The sequence below is a fragment of the Theropithecus gelada genome, chromosome 14 (assembly GCF_003255815.1).
Source record: "Theropithecus gelada isolate Dixy chromosome 14, Tgel_1.0, whole genome shotgun sequence".
NCBI classification, from domain to species: domain Eukaryota; kingdom Metazoa; phylum Chordata; class Mammalia; order Primates; family Cercopithecidae; genus Theropithecus; species Theropithecus gelada.
The window spans coordinates 12,562,605-12,580,201 of NC_037682.1; the positions used below are offsets into that span (position 1 = coordinate 12,562,605).

General features: G+C 57.6%; 1 protein-coding gene across 1 annotated transcript in view; it reads right to left on the reverse strand.

Moving 5' to 3' along the window:
* The window catches only part of DAGLA (diacylglycerol lipase alpha), a 68,295-nt gene that overhangs the window by 17,457 nt on the left and 33,241 nt on the right, over positions 1-17,597 (reverse strand). The window contains exons 2-8 of the mRNA XM_025358467.1: positions 10,831-10,969; positions 10,177-10,388; positions 8,075-8,176; positions 7,451-7,589; positions 4,948-5,035; positions 2,760-2,894; positions 1,729-1,806 (exon numbers count right to left, since the gene is read on the reverse strand). Coding sequence (XP_025214252.1) covers positions 1,729-1,806; positions 2,760-2,894; positions 4,948-5,035; positions 7,451-7,589; positions 8,075-8,176; positions 10,177-10,388; positions 10,831-10,925 — 849 coding nt within the window. The 5' untranslated portion in view covers positions 10,926-10,969. The remainder of the gene's footprint in view (positions 1-1,728; positions 1,807-2,759; positions 2,895-4,947; positions 5,036-7,450; positions 7,590-8,074; positions 8,177-10,176; positions 10,389-10,830; positions 10,970-17,597) is intronic.

Genomic DNA, 17,597 nt, shown 5'->3' on the forward strand with positions numbered 1-17,597 from the left:
AGGCGCCAGTTTGAAAGTCAGTGTGTCTGAGGCCCGGCGGCCACTGTTGACACTGAGGAGGTTATTGGCTGCTGGGGTGGAGGAAGAGGCAGGGGTGTCCCAGCAAAGTGTCTGCCAGCTTCCAGTCTTTCCCGAGTGCCCCAGGCACTGGGAGAGGGAATTAGTCACCTTGTAAAAGTTAAGGAGGGTGATTAGTCACCTTGTGAAGTGAAATAGGTAGCACCTTGATCAGGGCCCGGAGGGGTGGAAACATCCCTGGCCAGCTCAGCTGCTCTTCAGGAACGAGAGTGGGAAGGAGGTAATTATCCTCTCCCTGTCGGGAGCTCCCGGCAGCCCTGGGGATGGGGTGGGCCCTGGCAGCCTCTGCCAGGTGGCAGGTGTGACCCTGGCACCTCAATGGGAGTCACTTGATGGGAGTCACAGCTGTCTGCCCTGCCCGCTCCCTGTGAGGAGTGGGAGGCAGAGGGTGGTGAGAATACCCAGGACAGAGCCTGGCAAGCAGAAATGGGCTGGTTTGGGGCACCTACTATGGATATGGCTGTTTTCAGAGAGGATACAAATGCCTGCTTTAGTGGGGAGTAGGGACAGGCAGGGAGGACTGAGGCTTTTCTAGAGGATTGAGTGTTGGGGGCTTTTTTCCTCTTTTTAAGGGACAGTGCAGCTGGAGTGCAGTGGCAATCGTAGCTCACTGCAGCCCTGATCTCCTGGGCTCAAGCAATCCTCCTACCTCAGTATCCCAAGTAGCTGGGGTCACAGGCATGTGCCACCATGCTTGGCTATTTTTATTTTTTATTTATTTATTTATTTTTACAGAGACAGGGTCTCACTATGTGGCCCAGGCTGGTCTCAAACTCCTGGCCTCAAGCAATCATTCCACTTTGGCCTCCCCAAGTGCTAGGATTGCAGGTGCAAGACAGCACATGTGGCCTAAAGGACTGAGACTTCTAAGAGACGGAATCCTTTCCATTAGCATCCTGGCTGGCACTGAGGTTTCCTGGCACTGTGATGGGAATGGCTCGCATCCTCTCAGCACAGCTCTGGTAGAAGGTGTGCCCCGCGTCATTTCACAGATACAGGATCAGGCTCAGAGGTGATGAGGGGCCTACTGGAGGTCGCAGAGACAGGCATCAGAGCAGATGCATGCTCCAATCGTTTGCTTCCTAAGGCAGGGCCTGTTTCTCCCGGCTGCCAGCTGTGGTTTCAGCCTGGGCTGTACTAGGCCCTGGGCTGTGCTGGGCCCTGGCCTGTGCTGGGCCCTGGCCTGTGCTGGGCCCTGGGCTGGGGCCCTCCCACCATGGTACTGGCACCACCTTTCCCTATAACACACTGAATTTCTACGAAAGACGATTGAGAAAAGGTTCCACTATAAAAAAGCTCGGAGACCCAAGTACTACGCCCCTTGTGTTTCATAACAACAGCAGGAGCAGCAAAAATCCTAGCAGCTCACCCTGGTGAAGCACTCTGTCATCTCAAGAGGCCAGGACCAAACACTTCTGAACTTGGTAAAGGAATTCAGGGGATTTGTTTGTAGAATCGGTGTGAGGTGGGTGGTTCTCGTGAGGGGCATGATCTGAGCAGAGAGGCTCTCCGGAGAGCCTGGAGGAGGGGGACAGGGCGGGGGCAATGTGGCTGGCACTGCGAGGGCAGCTGGGAGGAGTTTGCTTAGGTCATTGTGGCAGAGTGCGAGGGATGGGGATGGGGTGGGGTAAGAGCTGATCTCTGACTCACCGAATTCTTGAGGTCGAGGTACTTGGTGTTTCTGGTCACCGGCATCCCAGACAGGAAGGCCAAGATGTCATTGTTTGCCTGTAAGACAGGCAGGTGAAGAGGGACAATCACTGGCCCAGGCCCGGCTGCACGGCCGGGAAAGGGGGCCCAGGCCCTGATGTCCACCTGCTTCCCAAAGGCCAAGAAGCCCAAAGGGCATGCAGCTTCTAGTTCTTCCAGGATTCAGCCACTTTTCCAAAATCTGAGGCATCCCCATATTTCCAGATGCTCCCCTTCTACCCAAAACACCAAGCCCCTGAGGACGTTCCTGGCCCACAGCAGGGGGAAGGTATTTTGTATGAGCCACTGAGAAACCCTAACTGGGGTTGGTGTGCTGGGGGGAATGTGGGGTGGGCAGAGCAGCCATGTAGAAGACCAACTCGGGAGCTCACAGCATCCACTAAGCCTGCGGTTAGAAGTCCTTTGAGAAGCCGGGCGCGGTGGCTCAAGCCTGTAATCCCAGCACTTTGGGAGGCCGAGACGGGCGGATCACTAGGTCAGGAGATCGAGACCATCCTGGCTAACACGATGAAACCCCGTCTCTACTAAAAAATACAAAAAATTAGCCGGGCGAGGTGGCGGGCGCCTGTAGTCCCAGCTACTCAGGAGGCTGAGGCAGGAGAATGGCCTAAACCTGGGAGGCGGAGCTTGCAGTGAGCTGAGATCCGGCCACTGCACTCCAGCCTGGGGACAGAGCGAGACTCCGTCTCAAAAAAAAAAAAAAAAAGAAGTCCTTTGAGAGCCAGCCCCAGAGGCAGCCATGCATGGCCCGGAAAGTCCCTTGAATAGTAGTCACGGAAAGCCTGGCCAAAGGATAAGCTCAGGAAGGCAGGGGGAGCCAGAGGAAAAGGTGACCTCCAGGGTGCAAGAGGGTGCATGGTCACTGGGGAGCGGCATGGGAGCCGAGTCCTCCGCTGCAGGGGCCGCAGGGAAGGGGCTTGGAAGGAGGGTGGTGTGGAGAGGTGCCCTGGAGAGGGCCTGGCAGTGCTCACCTCGTCCAGCACGGCATTGCGCTTGGCCCGCTGCCGCTGCCGGAGCAGCACCAGGCCAGCAATGATGTCGGACGGCACAATGTCAAGGTCCCGGAAGAACTCCGCAAAGAGGTAGGCAATTTCTGAGTAGGCATCCTATGAGGTCCAGAAAGGCAGGAGGCAGTGGCAGGGGAGCAGGAGAGAGGACGAGAGGCCAGGAGTAAATCCCCCAGGACTGGGACGCTGCAGAAGCAGGTGTCTGCTCGGGGATCCCCTGGGCAGGTTCTCCCTGGCACCTCCACAGCGCCCGCTGAGCCTGACCCCATGCGGCCCTGTGCGCCTGTGACCCTGAGGGCCCTGCCCAGGGCTCTGGGCTCCTAGACCTGGCAGTAGCCTCCCAGCCCTCTCCTCTCCTTGGAATTTGCACGGTGCCCACTGTCTACCAAGAGCAGGCACCTACTTGAGTCACTCCTTTCTGCTTTCCCAGATGCTAGGATCAAGGCCGGGTGGCTCTGGCTCATTTCTCCTCTAGTCAGCTCCTGGCTGCCTTCGCCCCACCAGCTGGGACCTTGGAAGTCCCTCTTAAGGCCTCTGTGGAGCCTGCTAGGTCTCAGGTTCCCTCCCCCAGCTACCCACAGGCTGCTGGCTCAGTGATCCCCATAATGTGCCCTAGAAGGGGGGTGTTCTCTCTGGTCCAGTGGCCCCCCTGTGGCTTCTCTCCAGGTCCTTGGCCTGAGGACAGCGCATGTCTGGGCCTCAGGGCAGGAGGCGAGCCCTGCTGGCTGGTGCACTCTTAGTCTTCCCTTCCTGGCCCCACGCTGCAGCCCCAGCCCCAAGCCTCTTCCCTAACCTGTCAGGAGATGCTGAGGTGGGAACAACCACATGGCCAGGTCTCACCGGGTCTCGCCCCTGGATGTTTGGTACTCGTAAGTGAATCAATCAAGGGCTGCAAATTCAAATGCCGAACGGAGCCAAACAGAGCCAGCTACTGCTCAGCTCCAGCTGACCGGAGGCCCTCCAGGACCCACTTCGCCAGATTTAGAAATACAGAAGTTTATGGAGACACCCCTGATTTTTAAATACTGGCATCCAATTAAAGCGTAAGCAACACAACACAGGCTGATTAAAACGTGCTTGGGACCGGACCTGGCCCCTGAGGCCATCAGTGTCTATCGGGACCTTTGCCCTGGGGCTCCGCTGTGATGTGCTATCTTTTCCCCAGACTCTGACAACAGCCCCAGCTCTGCCCGTGCACCCGGAGGGGCGGGCGTGCCCTCCACACAGCAGCCCCAGCCTCCATCCACCAGGGGCCAGCTCTCTGCCCTCTGCATGGCCTGCCTACAGCCCAGACCCCTCAGACCACCCCAGAGAGACGCAAGGGGGTGCTCCCCGCCCACCAGGGAACTCGGGGGCTTTCTTACACTTGATTACTCACTCTACGGCTCACCAGGGGACGCTGGTGGGCAGAAGCCACTCGAGGCTTCCCGGTGGCTTCCGTGGAAGGCACTTGGCTGTCTGCCTCAGGGAGGAGTGGTCTCCTGACCTCACTGGCTCTGCTACTAACTAGCTGTGGGACGCTGAGCAAGTCACTCCACCTCTCTGGGCCTCAGCTGCCTGATCTGTAAAATGAGGGGTGGGACTAGATGATCTCTAAGGTCCCTGCTCGCTGCGGGGCGCCCCTGGAGGATCCCGGGGCCTGCTTCCCTTCCCTCCCCTTGGGGGCCACCCCCAGCTGGCCGTGTCTTCCTTCTGCAGTGCCCTGGCATTAAGTCTGACCCTCTGGCCACTCCTCCGAGCTCCCAGGTGCTGAAGGCTATGTGTCCCCATCTAAGACCGTGCTAAATGCCTATCGGCTTTGCCAGGCCTTCTTGATTAATTTGCTGCTGGTGAAATGCTACTTTTCTTTGTCTTTAGGTCACCCTGACTCTGCATTATTTCTTCTCCTAAACTACAGTGTAAGTTCCAAGGGAGTCGATGCAGTCTTCACAGCTTTCTGTTCCCTTGACAAAGCAAGTGGACGCGGTCTTGCATGCTGGAGCGAGTGGCTCAGTGAATAACAGGCCCTGTGTGAGCAGGCTGTACTTGCTGCTGGAAACCCAGCTCCTTCCCACCAGCCCTGCCCCATCCTGCTTTGCCAAAGGAGCAAACAGCCCCTTAATCACCTGACCACAGGATGTGAGCCAGAGGGGAGCGACCTCCCAGTACTTACTGACTGGGAGTCCTTCGTCCGCGTGCAGCAGAGGAACACTTTGAGCCGGCGCGACCAGCTGGTGGCTTGACCCTCCTCTAAGCGGTGCCTGCAAAGCAGGAGAGGCGGTATGTGTGAGGTCAGAGGGCTGGACCAGAAGAGCTGGGACCCAGACATTCTGGAAACAGGGCAGCCTGTTCCCAGGACCTTACCAAAGGGTTCCCACAGGGGGTTCTTGGGGGTAACAGGGCCCAGGCCCTGTCAGAGCTGGTGGCCAGTGGCCTGGCTGCTGGCCAGCAGCGGCACTGCCTGACAGACTCCTGCTAGCCTAAGATGGTGTGTGCTGTTGGCCAAAGGTGGGTGGGTGGAAGAGGGAGGTGGGGAGTGCTGGAGAGACCTGGCTTTGGAAGACCGAACACAGGCAGGCTCTGGGGCTTCAGAGCTGGGAGCCCAAAGTGGGGGCTACCCTGCAGCTCAGGTGTCCAAAGACTCAAACCCTGGGAGAGGTCAGCAGGGTACTGGGCCTCTCTGTCGCCTTGTTCTAAGGCCTGGAACAGACCTTCCAGAAAGACCTGCTTTTCCCCAGAAAGGATTTCAGACACTTACATATTCTACTTACAGGAAATTTATGGGGCTGAATGAGGCTCTGCATTTCCCAATTCCTTGGATCTGATACCTAGGCAGAGGGCTCCATCTCTCACCCACATGGTTGCCCTTGTCTATTCTCACCCCCCAACCCCACCCCCAGTGGGTCTGGCTGCTCGGATGGAGATTCAGGGTCTCCAGGAGTCTGTACCCAAAGGCAGAGCAATGCGCCAGTTATTCACAGAGGTTCCTCCTAGGCTGGATGTCTGCAGTCGGTGTGTTTTGAGCGTAAAGACAACAGATCCAACGTTAAAAGTGCAGACCTCCAAACCGAGCAAGAAGGGGCTGGCTTGCTTTTGTGCCATGTGCTGGCCCCTTAAAAGCCTGATGCTGGGTGGTCAGGAGAGGAAGGCAAGGGTGGCCCTCAGATGCATTCAAGGCACTTAACATCCATCTGGAGTGACAGGCCAGGCCCTTTTTTAACCTCTTGGCTCCTCCGTCTCTCTAAGGACCGCTTCCTGCTCTCCAACCCTGGCTCCATAAGGCAGATGGCCACGAGGAGGGCAACAGGGTCTTCCAGGGCTAAAGAAGGTGGGTAGGGAAGGGTGCAGGGAATTGCTGCTCTGGGGACCTGCTGGATCTTAGGGACTTGGACAGCTGTATATCCAAAACCAATGTCCCACCTTCCAGGGCTTGATGAAGGGACAGTGTGCTGGCCAAGCAGGATTCCCCAGAGCACTGTGGGATGGGTGGTGGTGGCCAGCTGGGCTGGGAGGGAAAATGGGCTATGGGGCCTTGGCTCCTAGACCTGACATTTTGGGCTGGGACGTGGCCAGAGCAGGCACGGGTGTGGCTCTGGCTGCAGTGCTGAGCTGACGTGGAAGGTCCACGGGGAGCCGAACACAGCAGTGCAGGAGGGTGGGATGGGGAGAATTCCTGCCGGGCGGGGGGCGTCCAGGCAGCCTGCTCCCCAGGTGAGGGCGCTTGAGCCAGCTGCTCTGGGCTGCAGGTGTGGTGCCAGTTCTGCACCTCAGCAGCTCGACCCGGGGCAGGCGACCCGCCCTCTCTGGGACACGGATTCCTCATCTGTGGAATGGATCTCACAACCATGCCGGGGTTCACAAAGAGATTAAATGGATGAATTGTGTGAAGGGCTCAGCATGGGGAGCTCCTTACATAATGCACTGTAGAAGCCCCATTAACAGGAGGTACTGGGACCCACCCTGGAAGCCCCTGTCTTTTTCTTTCAACAAACAGAAATTACTGTGACACTGCCTGGATGCCCTCTCTCATTTTGTCTGCCATGGCACACTTTCCCCATCTTTAAAACATCATGCAAAATTCACGCCCTCTAGGAAGCTTTCCTTGACTTACCTCTCCCAATCTCTGAATCCTAGAAGCAGCCTAGCCTAATTTAACAGTTAGTTAAGCAAGGACTCTAAAGCCAGACAGCCTGGGCTAGTTCCCAGTGTTACCATTTTCGAGCTGTGCAACCTCGGGCCAGTCCCATCATCTCTCTGTATGTCAGTTTCTCCACCCATATGATGGGGAAGATGACAGCTGTCTGGTGGACTTGTAACTTACTACACGCAATGCTTGGTTTCGCTGTTATTATCATTGTTATTATCAGCAGTGACAACGATGACAACAGTTACTATTAACTGAGCACTTACCCCGTGTGAGCACTGTGTTAGTCACTCTGCAGGTATCATCTCGGTTAAATCTCACAACAACATCACGAGACAAGAATTGTTATTCCCACTTTATAGACAAGGAAACTGAGGCAGGGAGCAGTTAAGCCCTTTGACTAATGCCCATGGCTCACATGAGGTTGGCATGCAGTCTGGGAGGCCTGGGATAGCCTCCTGGAGAATGGAGACCTCTGCCCACCAATCAGCAAAGCCCACCCTGGGACTGCCCACCCAGCCCGCTGACTGACCGCAGGTTGTAGGTCCGCAGGTTACGCTGCCTCCTCTTGGTGGCTCTCAGCTTGACAAAGGTGCGGCCCGTGGGGTCAAAGACGCACAGGACAGTGATGCACACGCTGAGGATGACTACCCAGTTGCAGACAACCATTCCTGCGGGCAGCAGTGGGAGGCAATAGGCAGAGGCGCTGGGGACACTTCTCTGGCTCACCCGCTCTGAAGAAAGGGACATTGGAGGCTCCCTAACCCCAAATGCTGCTGAGGACAAAAGCCAGGCTCCAAAGCCCCTGGTCCCAGTCTCTGGCCACATACGTGGCCACCCTCTTGCCCGCCCACAACCCCGAGGGCCACTCTTGGCTCAGAGCAGGCAGCTTTGTGGGTTTCCAAGGAGGTGTTGAGGAGCCTTGACTTGACCTGAGCAGCTCTGTGCCTGCCGCAGCCCACCCCAGACCAGGGTCCCCCAAGGGTAGTTGGCAGGCCTCAAGGGTGAGGGAAGCAGCCTCGCCCAGTCAACCTGCTGGTGCCCCCAGAGAAGCCACTTCCCTCTGGCAATACCCAAGCTTCTTCCTCTCTAAACTGATCCTGTCCCCTGTGCCCCTGGGGCTGCTGAGGCTCCAGCAGGCCTCACCCAGACATACCGAGGGTGACATTCTTGGCAGTGAGGTCGTTGCAGGAGGTGTAGTACTGAGTGAGCCAGACGATGCCCACGATGGCATAGATGAACTCGATCACCAGGATGGCTGCAAGGAGAGCAGGCCTGGCTGAAGGATGGCTGCCACTTGCCCGCCAGGGAAGGGCCTAGAACCCTGGCCTGGCCTTTCCTATTGTGGGGCTTTCAGCCAGCTCAGTAGCAAAGGCAGAGGCAGCGGGCCAGCAGCACTCCCCCACCCCCACCTCCCAGGCCCAAGCCTGTCCTGTCACCATTTGGTCCTGTTGGCCCCTGCCCGATCGCTTGCAATGGGCCCACCACCTCTCCGAGCTTCTATGCTCTCAGGTCCCCAGGGCCTCCCTGATGGAGTTTTGATCTTGTTGCCCAGGCTGGAGTGCAATGGTGCGATCTTGACTCACTGCAACTCCTGCCTCCTGGGTTCAAGCGATTCTCCTGCTTCAGCCTCCAGGGTAGCTGGGATTACACGCACCCGCCACCAGGCCCAGCTAATTTTTGTATTTTCAGTAGAGACGGAGTTTTGCCATGTTGGCCAGGCTGGTCTTGAACTCCTGAACTCAAGTGATCCACCCGCCTCGGCCTCCCAAAGTGCTGGGATTACAGGCGTGAGCCACCGCGCCCGGCCCATTTCCTCATTCTCTCAGGATTTCAGAATCGTATGTCCGAACTCTGGAATCAGACATATCTTAGGCAAGTTACCTATTCTCTCTGAGCCTCCGTTTCCTCATCTGTAAAATGGGAGTGACACATCTATGTCATAGGACTGTGCAAAAATTAGATGAGAGCATGTTCACTTCATGGAAACTATTTCCCAGCAAGAGGCCTCTGGAACCTGATGGAGGAGAAGGGAAGGGTCCAGCAGCCGGTCTGCATCCAGCTCAGGCCCCTCAGGGGCCAAGACTGGAGGGGAGGGGTATGGAGTGGTGGCTGAGGAGATCTGCTGGCCTCAGGAGGGCAGCCTGCGAAGCCCCAGCTCCATGGGCAGCAGTGTGGCAGCTCAGAGACCAGACTTTGGAGCCAGACAGCGTGGGTTCAAATCCCAGTTCCAATATTTACATGCTTACTAGTTGTGTGACCTTGAGGGGGGCTAACACTGGGCCCCAGTTTCCTCATCTATAAACGGAGAACAGTAACACCCGCTCCCTGTGAGTTAACACAGGAAAAAGGGCTTAGCCCAGTGCACAGAAGCACAAGAGCAGTGTTCACTAGAAATGACCAGAAGAAGGGGCTGCAACCTAAGCCCAGGAAGAGGACACAGGCTGGTCCCCTGGCGAGCTGGCCCAGACCCCTGAGGGGGCTCCCAGGAAGCAGGGGGCCTGTTTTGAGAAGGATCACAAGGAAGACGTGCTTTGAAGAGATGCACATGGTTTGGGATGGGGTCAGAACCTTTTTCTGAAAAGGGTCAGAGAGTAAACATCTTGGACTCTGGGACTCCTCAACTCGGCCGTTGTAAGGCAAAGCAGCTGGAGACAATACCTAACTGAAAGGATATGTTCCAATAAAACCTTATTTTCTCTTTTTTTTGAGATGGAGTCTTGCTCTGTCACCCAGGCTGGAGTGCAGTGGCACGATCTTGGCTCACTGCAACCTCCGCCTCCGCCTCACTGCAACCTCCGCCTCCGCCTCACTGCAACCTCTGCCTCCCAGGTTCAAGTGATTCTCCTGCCTCAGCCTCCCAAGTTGCTGGGATTACAGGCGTGTGCCACCACACCTGGCTAATTTTTGTATTTTTAGTAGAGACAGGGTTTCCCCATGTTCGCCAGGCTGGTCTCGAACTCCTGACCTTGTGATCCACCTGCCTCGGCCTCCCAAAGTGCTGGGATTACAGGCATGAGCCACCGCACCTGGCCCAAAACTTTATTTAATAACACATACAGCAGGCTGGATTTGGCCCTCAGGCTGCAGTTTGCTGACCCCTAGTCTAGAATGTAAGCCATAGAAGGCCTTAGTTCACTGCTGTACCCCAGTGCTAAAACAAGGCCCGGCTCACAACAAGTGCCCAGTAAATACTGGCTGAATGAATGGAGAGGTGGGAGTTGTCTGGGGCAGCACCCCAGGGTGGGTGGCCCTTACCCAGGCGCACGTAGAGCACGTACTGCATGGAGTCGCGGGGCTCCGTGTAGAGGATGCCCCCGCGCATGCTCAGCCAGATGATGGCCATCTCAGCAATCATGCAGCTCAGCAGGATGCCCAGGTAGCCGCGGCCGTGGTCCACCAGGTTCAGGGAGCAGGCCTCGTGCGGGTTATAGACCAGGCCGAAGAGCACCACGGACAGGATCACAAACCTGTCACAGGAATGCCCATGTGAGCGAGGCCAGGAGGCCCCTGCACCTCAAGATGCCACTAGCAGGCAGGCCCTTCCCCAGCCCGGATTCAGGGGAAGGTGGGGTGGCAGCAGGCGCCTCCTCCATAAGACCATAGTCCACCTGGCATCGAATGCCTAGAAGGGCATGGGCAGCCAATAAAAGACTCAGGGTTAGCCATGGGGAGACAGCGGCAGCAACTCCCCCCAGTGTTGAGGGCAGGTCCAGCAAAGGTAGCAGGGGTCTCGGCTCCATGTGGGTATTGCCCTAAGGGGCTCGATGTTTCAGGCACCTCCTCCAGGCAGCTGGGGGCATGACAGGGTCAGGACTTGGGCCCAAGCAGGGAGGAACAAATGGCCAGAAAGCTTCCTTCCAGGCCTTTCTCCCCAAACCCAGGCCTGTGGCCCTGGGCCTGGGGACTCACCAGGTGGTATGCAGGAGGAAGAGGAAGATGGCTGGTAGGACGAGGTCATCGCTGCCCACAGACCAACGCCGCCGGAACACCACGATCCCGGGCATGGCTGGCGGCTCTGCAGAGGCTCAGCGGACCTGGTGCTCACCTCCTGAAAGAAAGCAGAGGACCTTGTAGCTGCCTGAGGAGGTGAAAGCACCCAGGGCCACTGCATTCCTGGGCCACGGGACCAGTCCCTGGTGTGGCCAGAAGCACAGGCATTTTTGGAGCTGGCCACTGGAAGTGCTGACCCATCTCCGGGCAGGAGCCAACACAAAAGACCTTAGCAGCAGGACACAGACTTCAGCCTTCCCTCTGGGGTCTCTCCTGTCCCCCGAGACTGGCACTAGCCCCTAGGGATTGGTTTCTACCTGGGGTTACCCCAACAGTCACTGTTTAGCTCTATTAAAGACCCCCTTTTTCCTCCTTCATGGGATCAGTGGGACCCTCAGCCCAGCCCTCAAACCCTATAATCTTTAGACCTGGCCCAGTGCACACTGCCCTTGGAGTCAAGGGAGGGGCTTCCCAGACCAAGAACAAGCCCATCCAATAGCACAAAGCCTGGCAGTGAAGGAGGAAAGCTGACGGCCTTGGGAAGGTGGGGGCAAGGGACCCTGTATAGCTGGCAGCTGGGACTGACAAACATGGAGGGTGAGGAGTGCCTGGCATAGAGCAGGTGCTCAGTAAGCATTTCTTGAATGAGGGCTTCGGTTTCCTGCTTTGCTAGAAGCCAAGAGCATGCTCTATGAGTTGGTTGTGAACCCATCAGACAGAAGTCCCCACCACAGCTATGCCTCCAGGAAGGGAAGGGCACGGCTGAGGTGCAGGGTCAGGAGTAGGGCTTGGGACACCTTCCACCCCACACTGCTAGAAGGATGGGGTGAGCCTTTTGGGGTAACAACCCTCCCGGCAACCATACCTCCCAAGCCCACCCTGAGCCATGCAGCTTTTACAGCTGGATTTCCAACTCTCTGAAGTAGCTGAATTCAAATCAGCCTCGAGCAAGCTCAGGAAAGAGTGCCCAGGAACTCAGGGCCCCCACTCCTCAGCACCCCGAACAGAAAGGAGGCAGCACGGGTGGGAGGCGACCCAAGAGGGAGTTAGGTCCCCAGAGATACCCCTAAAGGAATTTAGGGTAGCCCTACACTAAACTGTGGAGAGGGAGCCTTGCTGCAGGGGGCTGGGGACCAAGTTGGTGGGCAGCTGCCCCCTGAGGCCAGTAGAGGCTTACATGGCACCTGGTCCGGGGCAGGCGGCAGATCCTCCTCTCCCCAGTGGCGGCTCCGAGAAAAATGTGTGTCCGAGGAGCCCGGCATCATTCGGGGAGAAAGCAGCCAAGTCTCCCTTGGCCAGTGGGCATAGCCCTCAGGGTGGGCGAGAGGGCGTGGGGCCGGGTGGCCAGCCCGCATGTCCGCCCGGCCCGCCTCCCTATCCCCGGTGCAGTCACTTGGCGAGCTGTGGCCTGGCGCGGGCTGGCGGGCTAGCCTGCCGGGGTCGTGCCTACTCCTCCCCCCACCCTCAGGAAGTGACATCATCCCACTCTCTCTCCAAGGAGGAGTCGGAGCTCAGCTTCTGGGAAGCGGGGAGAAGGGTGGAGAGTGAGGGAGCGTGGTGGTGGGGTGGCTGGGCTTGGAAGCGGGGTGGTCTGTGGACTGCAGGGGGCCGGGGCTTCAGCAGTGCCTGTGACATGTGGCTGACAGCACCAGCTTCAGATTAGGGTTGGACATGATAGGACAGGAGGGGGCCAGAGCACCACGGGTGGCAGTTGGGCTGGGGCAGAACAGAGCTGCCAACAGCTGGTCTTGCCGCCTCCTCCCCACCTCCAGGTGGCTCAGAGGGTGAGGCGCAGTGCCGGGTCGGGCTCAGGGGGCTGTCGGGGCTCCCAGGAGCCCCTCACATGAATGGAATGGAATGGAATGAATCTAGAGATGGGGGAGCAGCACGCCCCTGCAGGTGCTGTGGCTCTGCATCCTGCTCTGATCTGGCCAGACCGGTGGAGAAGGGGGCAGTGCTGTCCCAGAGGGGCTAGCTGGAGGGCTAGGGTCTGGCTCTACGCAGCCTGCCCCCAGGCCTGCCCCTGCCAGCAGCCCAGAATATCTCCTTCTCAGGTCCACCCCATGGATGGCCCCTCTCAGTCACCCTGGGAGGCCCCTCCTCTCACTCCCACCCTTGGCTCCATGGAGCCCAGGACAGCTAACACTCCTCGAGATCACACACCATCCACCCAACATGCTCACACTCACTCTGCACTCCCCTCCTCTGCCCGAACCATGCCCGCTCGCCCCAGCTCTCAGGCTGGAAGGAGTGAGCCGAACCTGGCACTGGGCCCTGCAGAGGTAGCTGCAGGACGTCAAGACGCTGGAGGGATATGACCAGTGGTAACCACTGCCCCCACCTCAGCGTGACCAGCCTTAGGCTAACTGCCATGGTCAATGCCAGTGCCTACCTAGAGCATGAGGCAGGGCTCATGGGGCCAACCCTGCTGGGTACCCAGTGACAGGCCTGCACCCGTGGCTGGCCCACCACCATAGAATCTGAGGCACAGGGGCTGGGACGCAAGAGCCAGGCTCGCTGGTTTTGAACCCGGGCTCTACCACATACCCACTGCGTGACTTATTAGTTGTGCCTCAGTTTCCTCAACTGTAAAATGTCAATTTGTAAAATGTCGATTATCCCCACCTCCAAAAGTCCTGGTAAGAATCGCATGAGAGAAGGTCTGCAGAGGCCCTAACTGTCTGAGCTGGGGCGGGCAAGGCGGAGGGAGTGCAGGGAACCCTTTGCTGGACCAGCCACCCCTCCCCACTGGGCTGGTGGAATGTCCAGCTGGTCACCAACAAGTCAAGGTCTGGGGTGGGGGTGGCAGGGCCTGTGCTGCATGGGGCTTGGGGGTGGGCCGCACCACTCTCCAAGTCAATTCATACATCTCTTGGGGCTGCTATTTTTAAGGGCCTGAATGGTGCCCTTTCTCTAGAGACCCCGGCCCATCACAATAAGGGCCTGTTCCCCTGCTGGGGATGTGATTTCATCTGGAGGAAATGTCTCAGGAGTGGGGAGGGCAGAGGCTACTTCCTGGTCTGGGGCTGCCACAAAGCACCTCTTCTGGCTCTCCTCCCCTGGGGCACGGGGTCCTCCCCTCTAACAGCCACAGTGGGGCGGGGGTGGGCGCTGCCTGCCCTTTCTATCCCACACCAGCGGGGCTTCCAGGGTAGGCACGGCACACCTTCCAGCAGGGGCCACAGGGGCATTGCTGGGGGCTCCTCCTGCCTCTGGTTGGACCCCCAGCATGGGCAAGTGTGAATGGGGTGCCGGGAACCCGCTCACATGGATGGAATGACTTAAGCAGCCCAAGGAAGCCTCGTTCTTCCCCCACCCACACAGCCCCATTTTCCTGCTGGTGATTCAGGCCCCTGGACTAAGTACTAACCATTCTGGGAGTTCCTCTTTCTGAAAATGCAAACTCTTTTTAAAAATGCACATGCTGCCCCCTACTTTAAAAACCTTCCTGGCTCCCCATGGCCTGCAGGACAAAGTCCAAGTCCTTGGGGCGACAGCTAAAGGCTTCCGTTACCCTTCCACTGACAGGCAGTGCAACCTCAGGCACATGCCTCGCCCTCTCTGAATCCATGCATTCCCTTCTCCCCTGGGCAGAAAGGGATCCCAGTGCAGACAGATGCCAGCACAGAGCCCACCCTTAGCTGACAAGTCCTTCTGGCTGGGAAGGCTCTCCAGCACCTTCTTACACTGCCACATCCTCCTTTCTCAACACCCCCCAAACGTGCTGCTCCCCAGAAACACATCACTGGAATAGTCCATGCTTTGCTTACTCCAGTTCTGATGGGTGAAATCCAACTCATCTCTCTAGGTCAGTTAAAAGTCACCTCCTCTTTGAAGCCCTCCCTGACAGGCCCCATGCATTCCTCCTGGAGGAATGGCTACTCCCTTATGGGAACCCCAGACCCCTTCCCCCAGTGCGGCCCTGGTTACACTGTGTTACCGTTAACCTGCTGACTCCTTGCTGCCCAGCTCAACAAACAGTCTCTGGGGCCAGGGTCTCACAGTATCCATCGCCACACCTCTGGGTGCCAGCTGCAATGCCTGGCTCAAGCGCCTCAGCCCCACCCCATGGCCTCCTCAACACAGCTCCCCTCCCAGTCACAAGGGCTGAGACAGTGGCTCCTTCCCCCTCTGAGCTCACACCCTTCCCTTCTGGGGAAATGTCCCTCCCTTCCTGACTGCCAGGCTGGGCTCCCACCCCAGTGCCTTCCCTGACAGCTCAGGGAGAACCCTCTCCCCCTCCTCTAGCTACATGAACTGTTCCGGGACCTCAGTTTCTTCTCTTGTAAAATGGGGCTAACAACACCCCTCTCAAGGCTGTGGTCAGAACGGGCTGGGATGACGTCACTACAGGACTCTGCACAGGCCCTGCACACCCCAAGGATCTGCTGATGGCTGCCGTTGCATTAGCAGACACCTGAAGGGCTTTGTGGGGACCTCCTGTGATGTGACCTGTGACTGGGTGCCGGGGTCTGGAAGGTGCTGCTGGTGCCCAGCTGGTCAGAAAGGGCTGGAGTCAGCAAACAGAAGCCCTGCTGGAAGAGCCTGCCCCCACCGTGAGTGCTCCGGTGCTGCTGGTAAAAGCACCCCAGGCTGGGTCTCGGCCCCTCGTCCTAAGGCACCCTGTGGGCTTGGCTCTGGGAGCAGATTTTAGGGAGCAGAGTCCCTTGGCAGCCGGGCTCCCAGCAGATGGGGCTCTAAGAGCTCCCAGGGGGGTGAGGGGTGGGAAGAAGGTGCTGGCTCAGCCCTCTGGAGTGTCCACAGGGAACTGGACAATGAGCTTGGGAACCCCAGCTCTTGGTCCAGCCATAGGGATCCATCTGACATTAGCTGAGCACCTTCTGTGTCCCAAGTCCTAGACTAACTGCCTTCAGTCCTCACAGCAGTAACACAGGGTCGCAGTGTCGCTCTCATTCCACAGAGTGTGCAACGGGTGGTTAAGACCCTGCACTCTAAAACAGGCTGCGTCTGAGTCTTGGCTCTGCCACTTACTGGCTGTGTGACCTTGGACAAGGTACTTAACCTCTCTGTGCTTCAGTCTCCTCACTTCTAAACCAGGGATAAGAAGAGTACCTACCTCCGAATTATCAGGAGGGTTAAATCAGTCAACACTTCAAACAGCACCTGTCATCTGGTAACTGCTCAGCAAATGCTGCCACTGCCATTACTATTACTACTGAAGAATGAGATTGACATGCAGAGACTGCCTGACACCATCCTAGGATCAAGAGGACAGGCAGGCAGGAGGTGCAGGTCATTCCTGCTGCCATCCAAAGCCCACACTTAACAAAGGTCAGAGTTAAAAGGAGTCTCGGAACAGTCCCACTGTCCCCTTTTAAAATGGGAGAGGAACCTGAGGTTCAGAAAGAACACAGAGGCCCCAGCTCTTCCCATGATATCCATCCCTGCAGCGTCACTGCCAGGTGCTGGACACACAGCCTGAGCCCCCAGGCCAGCCTGCTCCCTTCTACCTCACTACATCCCCCACTCAAACTCCTCATTGACAACAGCATTAGCAGCCTGTCACCCCAGGGAGCCTGGGCTGAGATCCTCTCTTTCACGCTCTTGGAGATGCCTAACCTCCCAGAAGCCAGCAAAATCTGCAGGAGCTCCCTCACTGGAGATAAATCTGCAGGGAGGCATCAGCCATGTGCCTACTTCAGTCACCTGTGACTGGCTCTCCTGCCTCCAGCGGTGGAGTCCCTGTTGCTCTGCAGCAGCTGTGGTGACAGAGAGGAGACTCTCAGACAGATCCAGAGAGCCACCTTCCCCGGGCCTCCATTTTACTCCTGCCTCCTGGGGCTGGTGATGGGGACCAGATCCAGCCACATCCTAGGGCTGCCTAGTGCTGGACCAAGAGCAGTGTCCCCAGGACAGAAAGTCCCAACCCCTCTAGGCCCCAGTAAATCAAAATAGAGGGCCGGGAGGATGAGTCCCTTGCACGCGTGTGAGACATAAGGGCCCCCACAGTTGCTATATGTAAAGCTAGCACTGGACGCCACACTTCCTGGTTGCCAAAGTAAATGCGGAAACTGGCAAGTCTGTAAGGGCTCTTTTTCGCTCTGCAGGGTTTTTTGACCCTTGGTGTCCTGAACGGAGAGCCCAGGACTCCCATTTCCATGATGAATGGGATTTCTACGTGAAAGGGCTTTGAAATTGGAAGGTGGTCCAAAATAGTTGAGAGGAACTGATGCCTGCTGCCTGCTATCCTCTTGTGGTCATCTGATTCTGAATGTGCCTTGTTGGGCAGGAGCTTATCTGGTCTGGGGGACTTAGCACAGTGAGGCTGGGTCCCCCGGTGGCCCCCGCAGGACACTGGTGACCTGCCCCCCAGCAGAGGCGTTGTGTTCAGAGGCTCCACCCCAGCTAGGGCAGGCTCACCAGCAGGTCGCTGTCTGGCCGCGCTGGGCTGGCAGACAGGTCCTGCTCTCTTTAGCACAGGCTTTGGCGGTGGTGAGATTCCAGCTGTTCACTCTGCGGCTGCAGGACTATGGGAGCGAGTTAACCTCTCTGCACTGGCGAAACTGTAGGCTCCAGGATCCTGGGTGGTGACAGGGACAGAATGATCTCAGCCACCTATAAGTCGGGTGCTTCGGTTCTCCTAACATTTACGAATTGCCTACAAGGTCTTGGCGCACGTCTATGCCCTTTACAAACATGAACTCACCTAGTCCTCATAACAGCTC